Genomic DNA, 13104 nt, shown 5'->3' with positions numbered 1-13104 from the left:
TGCTACCCTGATCAGTCGGAGCCCCTTGCAATAGTAAAAGGTTGGTCAGATCTAACATACATCCATTGGGAATTAAGAAGTCTGAACCCAGGAGGCTGGTTTCATTTGGCAAACACATTAATGCTACTGGCTGTTTTAGGGATAACTCACCAATTTGGATTGTCAGTGGCTTGGACAAGGCAGACTCAACATTATGTCCAGCAAAGCTCTGGAGATTCAACGGCTTTCCTGAAGATAGTGTTGAGTTTAAGGGATCTTTGTCATGAATAATTGAAATGGCCGCACCCGTATCTAGAAGCACAGTACATTGACGGCCCCTAATCAATGCTGAGACTACAGGGCGCCCACACCTATCCAGAGAAATAGGTGCTAAAATTTTGGGGCCTTGTGGTTGTCACCATTGACGACGGTCAGCCTCTGTCTGAGAAGCTACCTGTACTTCCTTTCCAGGGCCTCCTTGAAAGGCCTGTAATTGTTGTCGTAACTCTGCATAAGTAGGAGCTCTTTGTGTCTCACTGATATGCTTGCCCTCTGATGGGTGGCTATAAGAGTTTCCCCTTCCTCTGCCTCTGTAACCTGACTTCCCCCTATATCCCCTACCCCTCCCTTGTAAACTTTTGTCCCAGTTAGGGTTGTATGGAGGATTTGATTCTCCAGGGGTGTGGGGGCCTTCTATGTAATGTAATGCAGCCACCTTCCTAAACAGCTGTTTCTCTTCTCTTTCCTTAAGCCTGTGCTGTTTATATGCTTGAATGGCATGGAATGATCTATGTATTAATCCAATGACCTCCTCATAGCTGTGTTTTCTTGGATCTATCAAATGCTCACATTTTATGCGAATAGCTGGATGGGCATTATGAATTAATAAATTCTTATATTCCATGTCCTCTCTAGTGGTATTACCATTGTTAGTGTTATATGCTGCCCACAATCTATTGGCATACACTAAAGGGTTTTCCTCATTACTTTGTGTAATTTGATAGGCCACCATCAAACCTATAGCTGCGGGGTTTATGACTTTTTGCAATTCTGCTACGGTTGCTTGGTAGCTACCTTTGCCCTCCTTAATTTGATCTGGGAGTGCATTCCAGGTGTGGGCGTCAAGGGTTAATTGTAACACCTTAACCTGGTCACTAGGACTTTCCACACCTAAAAGCGCACACCTCTGTTGTACATTGTTCGCATGTGAAGTAATGTGTTCATTCGTTTTAATTTTGCCGATGAAATCAGCCACACTCATGAGGGTTTTTACAGGTTGAATTGGATATACTTTAGAGCTTACCTCATTCCCTTCACTATCAAACCCCAAAAGTGTTTGATTTCCTTCAGGAGAGGAGAAGATCTGGGTCCTACCCATGATGGGGAACTTGTCTTGCTCCTCACTTGTGGATAGCTGGTCCCCATTGTCTGGTGGGTCTGTGCCTATGGTGGCTTCTCGATTTTCCTGTGGCTCTGCGATTTCTCCCATTGCCACAGGAAAAGTAGAATTAGGACCCATATCTTCCTCTCCCCAGTACTCTTCATATTCCTCTGTGTCCCCAATTTCATAGGCACAAGTAGGTGCTGTAGCATTAGTATGTTCACATCTGCTAGCCACAGCCGCCTGTCCTTTAAGCATTGAAATTGTTTGTAGCAACTGTGACTCTGCGTGCAATGTGTGTGATCTATACTTTTTCCTTGCTTAGCTTCATGTAACTGATTTTGGACTACTTTGTATGCAATCGTTATGTGGTCCAGTTCAGTCTCAACTTTAGTTAGCATGTTTTTATATTGTACCACTTCGTTTTGAGCCAATTTGCAATTTTTAACATTTTCCTCCTGTGAGGCATTAACCATTTGATTAAGGGTGGTTAAGGTTTGTATTTGGTTATGTAAAGCTGTATTCTCCTTTTCCCTCTCTGAAATTGTAATATTTTTATTATTGACTATATCTTCCAATTGCTGTATTTTAGCATTCATAGCCATACAAGCCGCATACATGCCTGCTACAGCTAAACTTTTGAGTTTTTTACTCTTTTTGGTTGTTTTAAAGTGTTCTTCAAATAATTCCTGCACATATACCCAAGGGGATAAATGCAGTTTAGCATCACAGGCAAATTCATTGCTTTTATGTTTTAGAGTATACGTTGCTACAAACTTTTCTAGACAGGACATGGCTGCCATTATTAACAACTAATATGCAGAAATTGTAAGGTAAATTACGTTAACTGTTCCCTTGTACTATACAGTCAATTTTGAGATTACCGTATAGGAGGAGGGAGAAAAAGACAATAAACAGAAACTCAAATACAATTCAGAAAATATAGTAAAGTTAGGAAAATAGAATATATTTTCAGATCTCTATAAAACAATCTTTTAGCTTAATGGAGACACGTTAACAATAGCCTGTAGCCTACACAGCATAGACAATAGCAACAATAGAATGGTAAACACAGCCGTGTTTACATCAATCTCTGTTAAAGGCAACTTAGTTTAAAGAAAAAAAAAAACTGCCAAATAAACAAAAAAAAACCAAGATACAACAATTTGAGTTTGTCAAAATATTGTATAATAGCGTATGCTATACTATATTAATAATCTTTATCAGATATTAGATTCAGTACCAAGACGTCCACCGTTTTGTACTTTAACTGACAACAATGAGAATGTTACTGCTTATAAATTCCCACAGTTAAAACAACTAGCAAGGCAAACCAAAAAAAAAAAAATGCAAAACAAAGCAAAAAAAAAAATTCCTTAGTAGGTTAGTTTCAATGTCCATAAACCAATATCATTCCTTTTAGTGGACATACAATTTGACTACCAACGAAACCTATGAACCTGTTTCAACCTAGACACGTTTTTGTGTCTTAGACCTAAAGCATCAAACTAAACCAGTTAAAAAAAAAAAAATTCAAAAACCAAAATAATACAATAAAAAAAAATTATTAATTATGAGAGAAAAAAAAAAATAAATTATTATTTTTTTCCACAAAACGAAGGACCACTCTTTCAGCGTCCTCTTTCCATAAAACAACAATATTAAGAAAAAAATCAAAACAGAATATTTCCCCAATCTGTACTTCCTCCCCCTCAAATTTTACCGGTTTCTAAGGGTACATCCAAAGTACTATTTTCAAGTATAATTTTGGGATATTAAACAAAAAAAAAAAAAATTCACAAAATATCTGTGGTGTATATTCTCTCCTTAGAGTTACCCACTAATAAAAACACAAAAAAAAAAATTTACCTATATTTTTCCCTAGATAGATTGGATAAGCTGACTCAGCTTCAATTCCCCCTCATAACGTTAATCTCTAATACAAAAAATTTTGGTATTATATTAAATACTTTCAGTCTCCGGAGCTGGAGATTGTGGGTTCAAGTCCCTTCGTGGTCGCCACTCTTGCCGTTCTAAACGTACATTTATGAATTATTAACCATAAGATGTGAGGTTGGTTAAATAAGGATTCTTATAGCCAGAAGTGAAAGCTTAAATATAATAACATTTATTAAAGAAGCATTAAAAGTCTACCTAATACACAGACAATATCTATAGTCTTAAGGGAGAAAATATTAGGTTATAGTACAAGAAGACAAAGTGTCACTGCCCTGATCTATCAGCAAGGATCCCCTGTGCTGACCATATCTGTGCCTGTACTGACCCAGGACTTTTTATGGACCATGTGCCTGTTACTTGGACCAGTACTTGGGCTGGGCTAACCATATCTTTGCCTGCTGCCTTTAAGAACTATGGACAGTATTCCTGCCTGCTGCATGGACGATCCTTTCGCTGCTGCCCACATCCCTGCCTGCTACTTAGATCAATGCTTTGGCTGTGCTGACAATATCTATGCCTGTACTGACTATAGACAGTATTCCTGCCTGCTGCCTGGACCAATGCTCCTCCTCTGTGAACCACTGCACTACTAAAACCCACAGGTAAACTCTTGTTTACCCTTTGCTTAGCAGAATGTATTTTGGTATGTACATGCTATGTGTTAGAAATATGAAGGGCCTTCAACAATGTGGTAGGTTTTCAGGAATTTGTGTGTAATTTATGTCCCTAGAAAACCCGATGGTGCTCCTTGGATGTTGGGCCTCCCTGTTGCTAGGCTGTGTGAAAGTCTCACACAGGTGGTATTGCCATATTCAGGAGTAGCAGAATGTATTTTGGGGTGTCATTTTTGCTTTGTACAAGCTGTGTTAGAAATCTCTTATGCATTGACAACTTTGTGCAAAAAGTTTTAATTTTCTTTCCACATTTTTCCAAAATCTTGTTGAAAAAAATGACATGTTCAAAAGGCTCCTAATGCCTCATGGAATATACGTTGGGGTGTTTGCTTCCCAAAATGGGGTCATTTTGTGTGTGTTTCCTTTGTCCTTGTGCGCCAGGGCCTTCAGAAATGTGATGGGTAGTCAGAAAATTAGATGTGTGATTTATGTCCCTAGAACGCCTGGAGGTGCTACTTGCATGTTGAGCCTCTGTATGTGGCCAGGCTGTGAGTCTCACATGTGGTATCACCGTATTCAGGACGAGTAGCAAAATGTGTTTTGGGTGTAATGTCAAGTATGCCTATTCAGTGTGAGAAATAACTTAAACCCCCTTCCTAACCATACCAATTTTCAGCTTTCAATGCTCACATTTTGAATGACAATTACTCAGTCATGCAACACTGTACCCATATGAATTTTTCATCCTTTTTTTACATAAATAGAGCTTTCTTTTGGTGGTATTTGATCACCTCCTGGGTTTTTTATTTTTTGTACTATAAATGAAAAAAGACCGAAAAATTTTGTAAAAAAAAAAAAAAATGCATTTTTCTAAATTTCTATTATAGAATTTTGCAAATTAGTAATTTTCTGAATACATTTTGACTAAAATGTATACTTTTTTGTAAAAAATAGTTCAAATCAGTGTAAATGATTTGGTCTTTGTGAAAGTTAGTCTACAAGCGATCGTGCCAATTATTGAAAATTGATCACATCTGATGTAATAAAGGCCTATCATGTTGTCAGACCCTAACAAGCCAGGAAAGTACAAATACCCCCCAAATGACCCCTTTTTGGAAAGACATTCCAAGGTATTTAGTAAGAGGCATGGATAGTTTTTTGAAGTTGTAATTTTTCCCACAATTCTTTGCAAAATTAAGATTTTTTTCACACAAAATTGTCACTATAACAGGTTATGTCTCTCACATGGCATGTGCATTCCACAAATGACACCCTCAAAATACACTCTGCTACTCCTGAGTATGGCGATACCACCTGTGAGACTTTTACACAGCCTGGCCACATTCAGAGGCCCAACATTGAAGTAGCACCTTCAGGCATTCTAGGAGCATAAATTACACATCTAATCTCTCAACCACCTATCACACTTTTGAAGGTCCTGGACCACCAGGACAATGGAAACATCCACAGAGTGACCCCGTTTTGGAAAGCAAACATCCCAACGTATAATCTATGAGGCATAATGAGTCTTTTGAACGGTTCATTTTTTTTTTCCAGAAGTTTTTGGAAAATGTGGAAAAATTAAATTTTTTTTTTACACAGTTGTCCATTTATAAGATATTTCCAACACACAGCATGTACATAGCAAAAATTACACCCCAAAATACATTCTGCTACTCCTGAGTATTGCAATACCACATGTGAGACTTTTACGCAGCCTGGCCACCTAGAGGCCCAACATCCAATGAGCACCATCGGGTGTTCTAGCGACATACATTACGCATCTAATTTCCTTACAATCTATCAGATTTTTGCAGGCCCTTCATATTTCTAACACATATCATGTACATACCAAGAATTACACGCTAAAATACATTCTGCTGAGCAAAGGGTAAACAAAAGATTACCCGTGGTTTTAGTAGTGCAGTTGTCCACAGGAGGAGAGCCCTGATCCAGGCAGCGGGCAGGGACGTGGCCAGCGACAGTGAATGGCATTGTCCTTAGTCAATACAGGCAGGGATACTGTCCATATACAGTCCAGGGTCATTGCAGTTAGAGATATTGCCAGCAGTACCAAAATATTGGTCCTGGTAGTAAGCAGGAACATGGCCCAAGTAGCAGGCCAGGAAAGAATGGGGACAGGGGTAGAGGCTTCTCCTACCCAAATCCTTTCTTCATCCAGAAAAACAATTCTGGAGCCCCTCACATATGTGAGACCCCTGTGTTCCCACTAGCATAGCAGGGTAAAAGATCAGTCCAAGAGGCAGGTAAAAAACGTGGCCAAATGGTCCAGGGTCAGTTCCAGCGCAAGCAGAGGTAGGTACAGTTTAGCGTTAGACAGACGCGTGGTTGTATAACAGGCCAGGGTCAGTTCCAGAGAAGGCAGAGGTATGTTTAGCGTTAGGCAGAAGCTTGGTCGTATAACAGGCCAGGGTCGGTTCCGGAGAAGGTAGAGGTATGTACAGTGCAGTGCAGTGGTACGAGGGGTGTAGAGGAAGATGACAGGAAATGAGAATTACGTTTACCATACTTCCCTAATTTAGAGAAGTATGGTAACGGCAGAAACGGTCACCTATACAGAGGCCTGGTTGGGAAGGACATTGGGGACAACAATAATACGTGGTGTCTCTTCTAACTCCTCCTCAGGAGCACACCCATAATTTCTTCTGACGCCTGTGGCCTGTTTCGGGGGGGGGGGGGGGGATTTTCTCAGGAAAGTGGCGTTCGTGGAGTCTGCTCACGGAATTGGAGCAAATATTTTCTGGTGGGCCTTCAGGGTACAAAAGGGTGGAGAGAACTTGTTCTTGGTAATGCAGATTGGATACAGGGGTCTCGGTAGATTTTTGGTAAATAACATAAGTGTTATACATGGCCAAACTGAAAAATAAATGGACACTCTTTTATATCAATGGTGGGATTTTCTTGTGGGAAGGTAGGGTTCAATTGTCTGATCATTGAAGTCCACTCCCCCCATAAACAAATTATAGTAGTGGACACAAGCTGGATTGGGCCATTTCTTCTGGGGACTTCCACGTACAGTGTGGCAAAAGTATTTAGTCAGCCACCAATTGTGCAAGTTCTCCCACTTAAGATGAGAGAGGCCTGTAATTGTCATCATAGGTATACCTCAACTATGAGAGACAAAATGTGTAAACAAATCCAGGCAATCACATTGTCTGATTTTTGAAAGAATTTATTTGCAATTTATGGTGAAAAAAGTATTTGGTCACCTACAAACAAGCAAGATTTATGGCTCTCACAGACCTGTATCTTCTTTAAGAGGCTCCTCTGTCCTCCACACATTACCTGTATTAATGGCACCTGTTTGAACTTGTTATCAGTATAAAAGACACCTGTCCACAACCTCAAACAGTCACACTCCAAACTCCACTATGGTGAAGACCAAAGAGCTGTCGAAGGACACCAGAAACAAAATTGTAGACCTGCACCAGGCTGGGAAGACTGAATCTGCAATAGGCAAGCAGCTTGGTGTAAATAAATCAACTGTGGGAGCAATAATTAGAAAATGGAAGACATACAAGACCACTGATAATCTCCCTCGATCTGGGGCTCCACGCAAGATCTCACCCCGTGGGGTCAAAATGATCACAGGAACGGTGAGCAAAAATCTCAGAACCACACGGGGGGACCTAGTGAATGACCTGCAGAGAGCTGGGACCAGCGTAACAAAGGCTACCATCAGTAACACACTACGCCGCCAGGGACTCAGATCCTGCAGTGCCAGACGTGTCCCCCTGCTTAAGCCAGTACATGTCCGGGCCCGTCTGAGGTTTGCTAGAGAGCATTTGGATGATCCAGAAGAGGATTGGGAGAAAGTCAGATGAAACCAAAGTAGAACTGTTTGGTAGAAACACAACTCGTCGTGTTTGGAGGAAAGAGAATGCTGAGTTGCAACCAAAGAACACCATACCTACTGTGAAGCAAGGGGTGGCAACATCATGTTTTGGGGCTGTTTCTCTGCAAAGGGAACAGGACGACTGAGAATGGTGCCATATATCATGAGATTTTGAGTGCAAACCTCCCATCAGCAAGGGCATTGAAGATGAAACGTGGCTGGGTCTTTCAGCATGACAGTGATCCCAAACACACCGCCCGGGCAACGAAGGAGTGGCTTCGTAAGAAGCATTTCAAGGTCCTGGAGTGGCCAAGCCAGTCTCCAGATCTCAACCCCATAGAAAACCTTTGGAGGGAGTTGAAAGTCCGCGTTGCCCAGCGACAGCCCCAAAACATCACTGCTCTAGAGGAGATCTGCATGGAGGAATGGGCCAACATACCAGCAACAGTGTGACAAACTTGTGAAGACTTACAGAAAACATTTGACCTCTGTCATTGCCAACAAAGGATATATAACAAAGTATTGAGATGAACTTTTGATATTGACAAAATTTTCCACTATAATTTGCAAATAAATTCTTTCCAAATCAGACAATGTGATTGTCTGGATTTGTTTCCACATTTTGTCTTATAGTTGAGGTATACCTATGATGACAATTACAGGCCTCTCATCTTTTTAAGTGGGAGAACTTGCACAATTGGTGGCTGACTAAATACTTTTTTGCCCCACTGTATGTGTCTTTATGGATTTATGTGAGCATGTGGATGTTTCGTCTGTCCCTCCACTTGACAGCCCATAACTCCTGGTTCCGCAAAGACGCTGTCTCCCCTCGTCGTAGCCTTTCATTGATGAGATTTTGCGAGAAGCCCTTTCTATTAGCTCTTGCTGTACCACATGGTGGGGTGTCCCTCCGGGGAAGATTACAGAAGAGGGGTAAGCTCATATAAAAATTATCCACATAAAGATGGTATCCCTTTCCAAAGAGTGCAAGCTCCCAAACAACTTTTCCGCTGGCTCCAATATACTCTGAGCATTCAGGGGGATGCAGTTGGGAGTCCTTCGCTTTGTACACCAGGAAGGCATAGATGTACTCCTTGGCTCGGTCACAAAGTTTGTACGTTTTAACATCATATCGGGCCCTTTTGCTGGGGATAAGCTATTTGATTCCCAGCCCGCCTGTGAATTTTACAAGGGACTCATGCACGGAGATATTCTGGTCGGGGGTATATAAATGGGGGAATTTTTCAGAGAAATAATTTGAGTGGCCGAATTTTAAATTTGTAAAAAGCTGGGTCATTTCGGGGAGGGCACTGGGTGTTGTCATTATAGTGGAGGAACTGCATTATCCTAAGGTATCTTGATCTTGGCATAATGGATTAGAAGTTTGGCATGTGGTGGATGGGGTTGGTAAACCAATAGGAGTACAATTTGTTTTTATTTGTGAGTCCCATAGTAAAAGTTAGGCCTAAAAAAATTTTGAATTCCTCTATGGTAAGATCTCTCCACTCAAAGGGACGGGCGTAACTAGAACCAGGGTTGCTTACTATGTACTGCTGTGCATAGAGGTTGCACTGGGCCGCAATGGACGATAGTAAGTCTTCAGTAAAAATCAAATGAAATAAAATCAAGCATGGCAAAATCATCAGTGTTCACTTGGACACCTGGCTGGATGGTGAAAGGGGGGATGTTTTCTGTTCCGGAATTAGGGGGAAGCCACAGGGGGTTTTGAAGGGCATAGAGAAGGCTGGCATGGGCCCTATCCCTTTTGGGCCTGAGTTGACACCCTACTGGTGCTTGGTCTTTGTTGCTGTGGCCCAGCGCTCGAGGTGGATGGCCCTGCGCTGCTGGTGGTAGGATGCTGCTCCACGACAGAACGCCTTCTTTTCATGGGCACACGTTCCTCTTACTCTGTAGAAGACCCACTGCTTGTAACGGGTTCATATGTCAAATCAGAATCTGACTGAGGCTCAGAGAGCTCCCCGCTGCTCTCATTGCTCAGTCTGACCCTGGTAGGCCTCCTCGTTGTTAAAATTATTTTTGCCATACTGGTGTTGTGACTGTTTTGCGATACGTAAACTAGACAGGTGTGGCTGCACTACTGGGTTATGGTGAGGGGGCACTGCTGGGCACAGGGGGCACTGATGGGGCTCTGTAGAGGCACTGTTTATCGCTGATGTGGTACAGATGACACAGTGGAACACTGATGTTGCACTGTTGGGCACTTACTGGGCACAGTAATAGGAAAAACGCACAATTTTACACTGATTGCTCTCCTCTCCACTCACGCTGTATCGGTGTGAGGCAAGCGTTGAACCCCTGGATGACCCCGCTGCGTTTACATTGTGATTGCTCCGTCATTGGACGGAGCGATCACGTGGTAAATGGCCGCTGTCATTGGCCCTTTACTGCGATCCGTGTTGCGCCAGGTCCCGTGAACCTGGTGAGCATGGATAGTCCCGTGTGCGCACAATTCTGGGAGGACGTCATTGTACGCCCACCCTCCCAGAGTTATCGAGCCGCACTGTAGCTGTCATTTGACTATAGTGCGATCGGTAACTATGACAATTTTAGGAAAAAAAACATAAATACCGTAATTGGTACCATAGCTTGTAGACTCTCTAACTTTCACACAGACTAAATAATATACACTAATTTTGGGTTATTTTTACCAAGGATATGTAGCAGTATAAATTTTGGCCCAAGTTTGAGGAAAAATTACTGATTTGCTCAATTTTATAATGGACACTAAAGTGTTAATTTTTTTGATAAGCGAAAAAAAAAAAAAAAAAAAAATAAAAACCCAGTGGTGATCAAATACCACCGAGCGAAGGCTCTATTTGTGTGAAAAATAACAATTTTATTTGGGTACAGTGTAGCATGACTGAGCAATTGTCATTCAAAGTGTGAGAGCGCTGAAAGCTGAAAATTGGTCTGGGCAGGAAGGGCGTGAAAGTGCCCTATATTGAAGTGGTTAATAAAATTTAAAATGCAATATTCTTCCTATATTGACTAATCTTTTTTTTAGGTTTTAATCGCTCAAGAAAAAATGGCCACAAACACTGTATACGTCTTTGCCAAGAAAGATTCAAAGTATGCTTATACTGCCGAGTGCCGGTCTTGCTTGGAGAATTCTTCAAGACCAACAAGTTCTATATGGGTCAGCATGCTGGCAAGGGGAGGTCAGGTAAGCAGAAGTTTCTCACTGGTATGGAGATGCATTTTGATGGCTTTTAATTAAAGCGGTAGTAAAGTCTGCTTTTATACTTGTACCTTCAGGTAAGCCTTACCTGTAGGTACAGTGAATATCTCCTAAACCTGCATCATTTAGGAGACATTCGCATTTGTAGCAGTCAGTGATGTCACCACTGCATGCTTTCTGAAAGAATAGTATACTTTGTGCTGTCCATTCAGAGCTCTGTGCCTTGATTGTGACTCGCATATGTAGGAGTGATATCAGGCCATTCAAACGACTGAAGCCTGCAAACCTGGAAGAAAGAGTTGGTGAAGGTGGAATGGAAGCCTTGGCAGCGAAGACTGCGTGCCACTGGAGGGATCCGTTTTTATATAGAAGTCTGCCTTAATGTCATTGTATGCAGTGCATCACCCTGCAGGGAAGCTGGTACTTCTTCCTTTTTTTTTTCTTTTTTTCTCTCTAAGACTTCACTACCATTTTTAATATGTTGGCCTTTTAAAGCTGTTACAAATGTTATGTTACTGCTTTCATTTGAACAATCAAGATATTTTCTTTTGTTTTACCAAAGCTGAAACTGCTAAATTGTTCTTTTTATGTTCACAGGGAGCCAAAAAAAGTGCTATTGGTCAGCGTATTGTTGCAACATTGCCTTATATTAAACAAGAAGTGCCCATTATCATTGTATTCCGAGCATTGGGGTTTGTATCCGACAGAGACATATTGGAACACATTATCTATGACTTTGAAGATCCTGAGATGATGGAAATGGTAATTCTTTGTTAGGTGGATTATGACAATAGTCACTAGAAAAATTAACCTATCGGCTGTCATTTTGTCCATCTTTATACTGTTGGTTGGCTATGTTGGTATGTTTGAGTTTACCCATATCGGTAGAATGCTGACGCATCTGCAGTTGGAATGCAGAAGGTTTTAGACCATAAAAGCCCTAGAGCTGCTCTTCTGTGTCACCGCCCTAGAGAAATTTAAGACACGGGCCAAATGTCAGACAATTGCCAGTCCAAAAAAAGGCCGACGTTCGGCCCGTGTTTGTCGGTCTGTCCGACAGAGTCCAAATGAGATGACCTGTAATGCTTTAGTGTAACCTGTTTTTGATTTCCCAAGGGCACTTGGTCTCCAGGAATGGCTTACTGTGGTTTTGTGACCATAAATTTAGAGCCAGTTAGTATATTTACAGATATGGTCACTTTTTAGGTATAGGTTTATTTATTAAAAAAAAAAAGCTTCCACTAGGTCCACAGAGTGAAAAGCCTTGAAAACATTGTGTTCATTACAGAGGGAGTAAGGTACAATCAGAAAATAATTTTATAGGTGCTTTTGGCCATCCAGGACCAAATCTCTTCCATGTTCTGAGGTTAACCACTTGAGGTTAACCATTTGGCTGGCCAAAGACCAGAGCCCTTTTTGCGATTCGGCACTGCGTCGCTTTAACTGACAATTGCACGGTCGGGCGACGTGGCTCCCAAACAAAATCGGCGTCCTTTTTTCCCCACACAGAGCTTTCTTTTGGTGGTATTTGATCACCTCTGAGGTTTTTATTTTTTGCGTTATAAACAAAAAAAAGAGCGACAATTTTGAAAAAAAAAAAAAACACATTATTTTTTACTTATTGCTATAATATCCCCAAAAAATATATAAAACATTTTTTGTTTTTCCTTAGTTTAGGCCGATGCATATTCTTCTACATATTTTTGGTAAAAAAAATCGCAAAAAGCGTATATTGATTGGTTTGCGCAAAAGTTATAGCGCCTACAAAATAGGGGATAGTTTTATGGCATTAATATTTATTTAATATATATTTTTTTTACTAGTAATGGCAACAATCAGCGATATATTTTTTTTACATTTTATTGTGACTGCGACATTATGGCGGCCACGTCGGACAATTTTGACACATTTTTGGGACCATTGGCATTCATACAGTGATCAGTGCGATTAAAAATGCATTGATTACTGTAAAAATGTCACTGCCAGTGAAGGGGTTAACACTAGGGGGCAATGAAGGGGTTAATGTGTGTCCTAGTTTGTGTTCTAACTGAAGGGGGATGTGGACTGTGCAGGGAAACTAACAGATTGACGATCTGTCAGTTCTCGACTCAGAGAA

General features: G+C 41.2%; 1 protein-coding gene across 1 annotated transcript in view; it reads left to right on the top strand.

Moving 5' to 3' along the window:
* The window catches only part of POLR2B (RNA polymerase II subunit B), a 575272-nt gene that overhangs the window by 80846 nt on the left and 481322 nt on the right, over positions 1-13104 (top strand). The window contains exons 6-7 of the mRNA XM_073594755.1: positions 10815-10973; positions 11586-11750. Coding sequence (XP_073450856.1) covers positions 10815-10973; positions 11586-11750 — 324 coding nt within the window. The remainder of the gene's footprint in view (positions 1-10814; positions 10974-11585; positions 11751-13104) is intronic.

The sequence above is a fragment of the Aquarana catesbeiana genome, linkage group LG01 (genome assembly GCF_042186555.1).
Source record: "Aquarana catesbeiana isolate 2022-GZ linkage group LG01, ASM4218655v1, whole genome shotgun sequence".
Taxonomy (NCBI): Eukaryota; Metazoa; Chordata; class Amphibia; order Anura; family Ranidae; genus Aquarana; species Aquarana catesbeiana.
The sequence above is the reverse complement of the archived record's forward strand: the minus strand, read 5'-3'. Positions and strand labels throughout refer to the sequence as shown.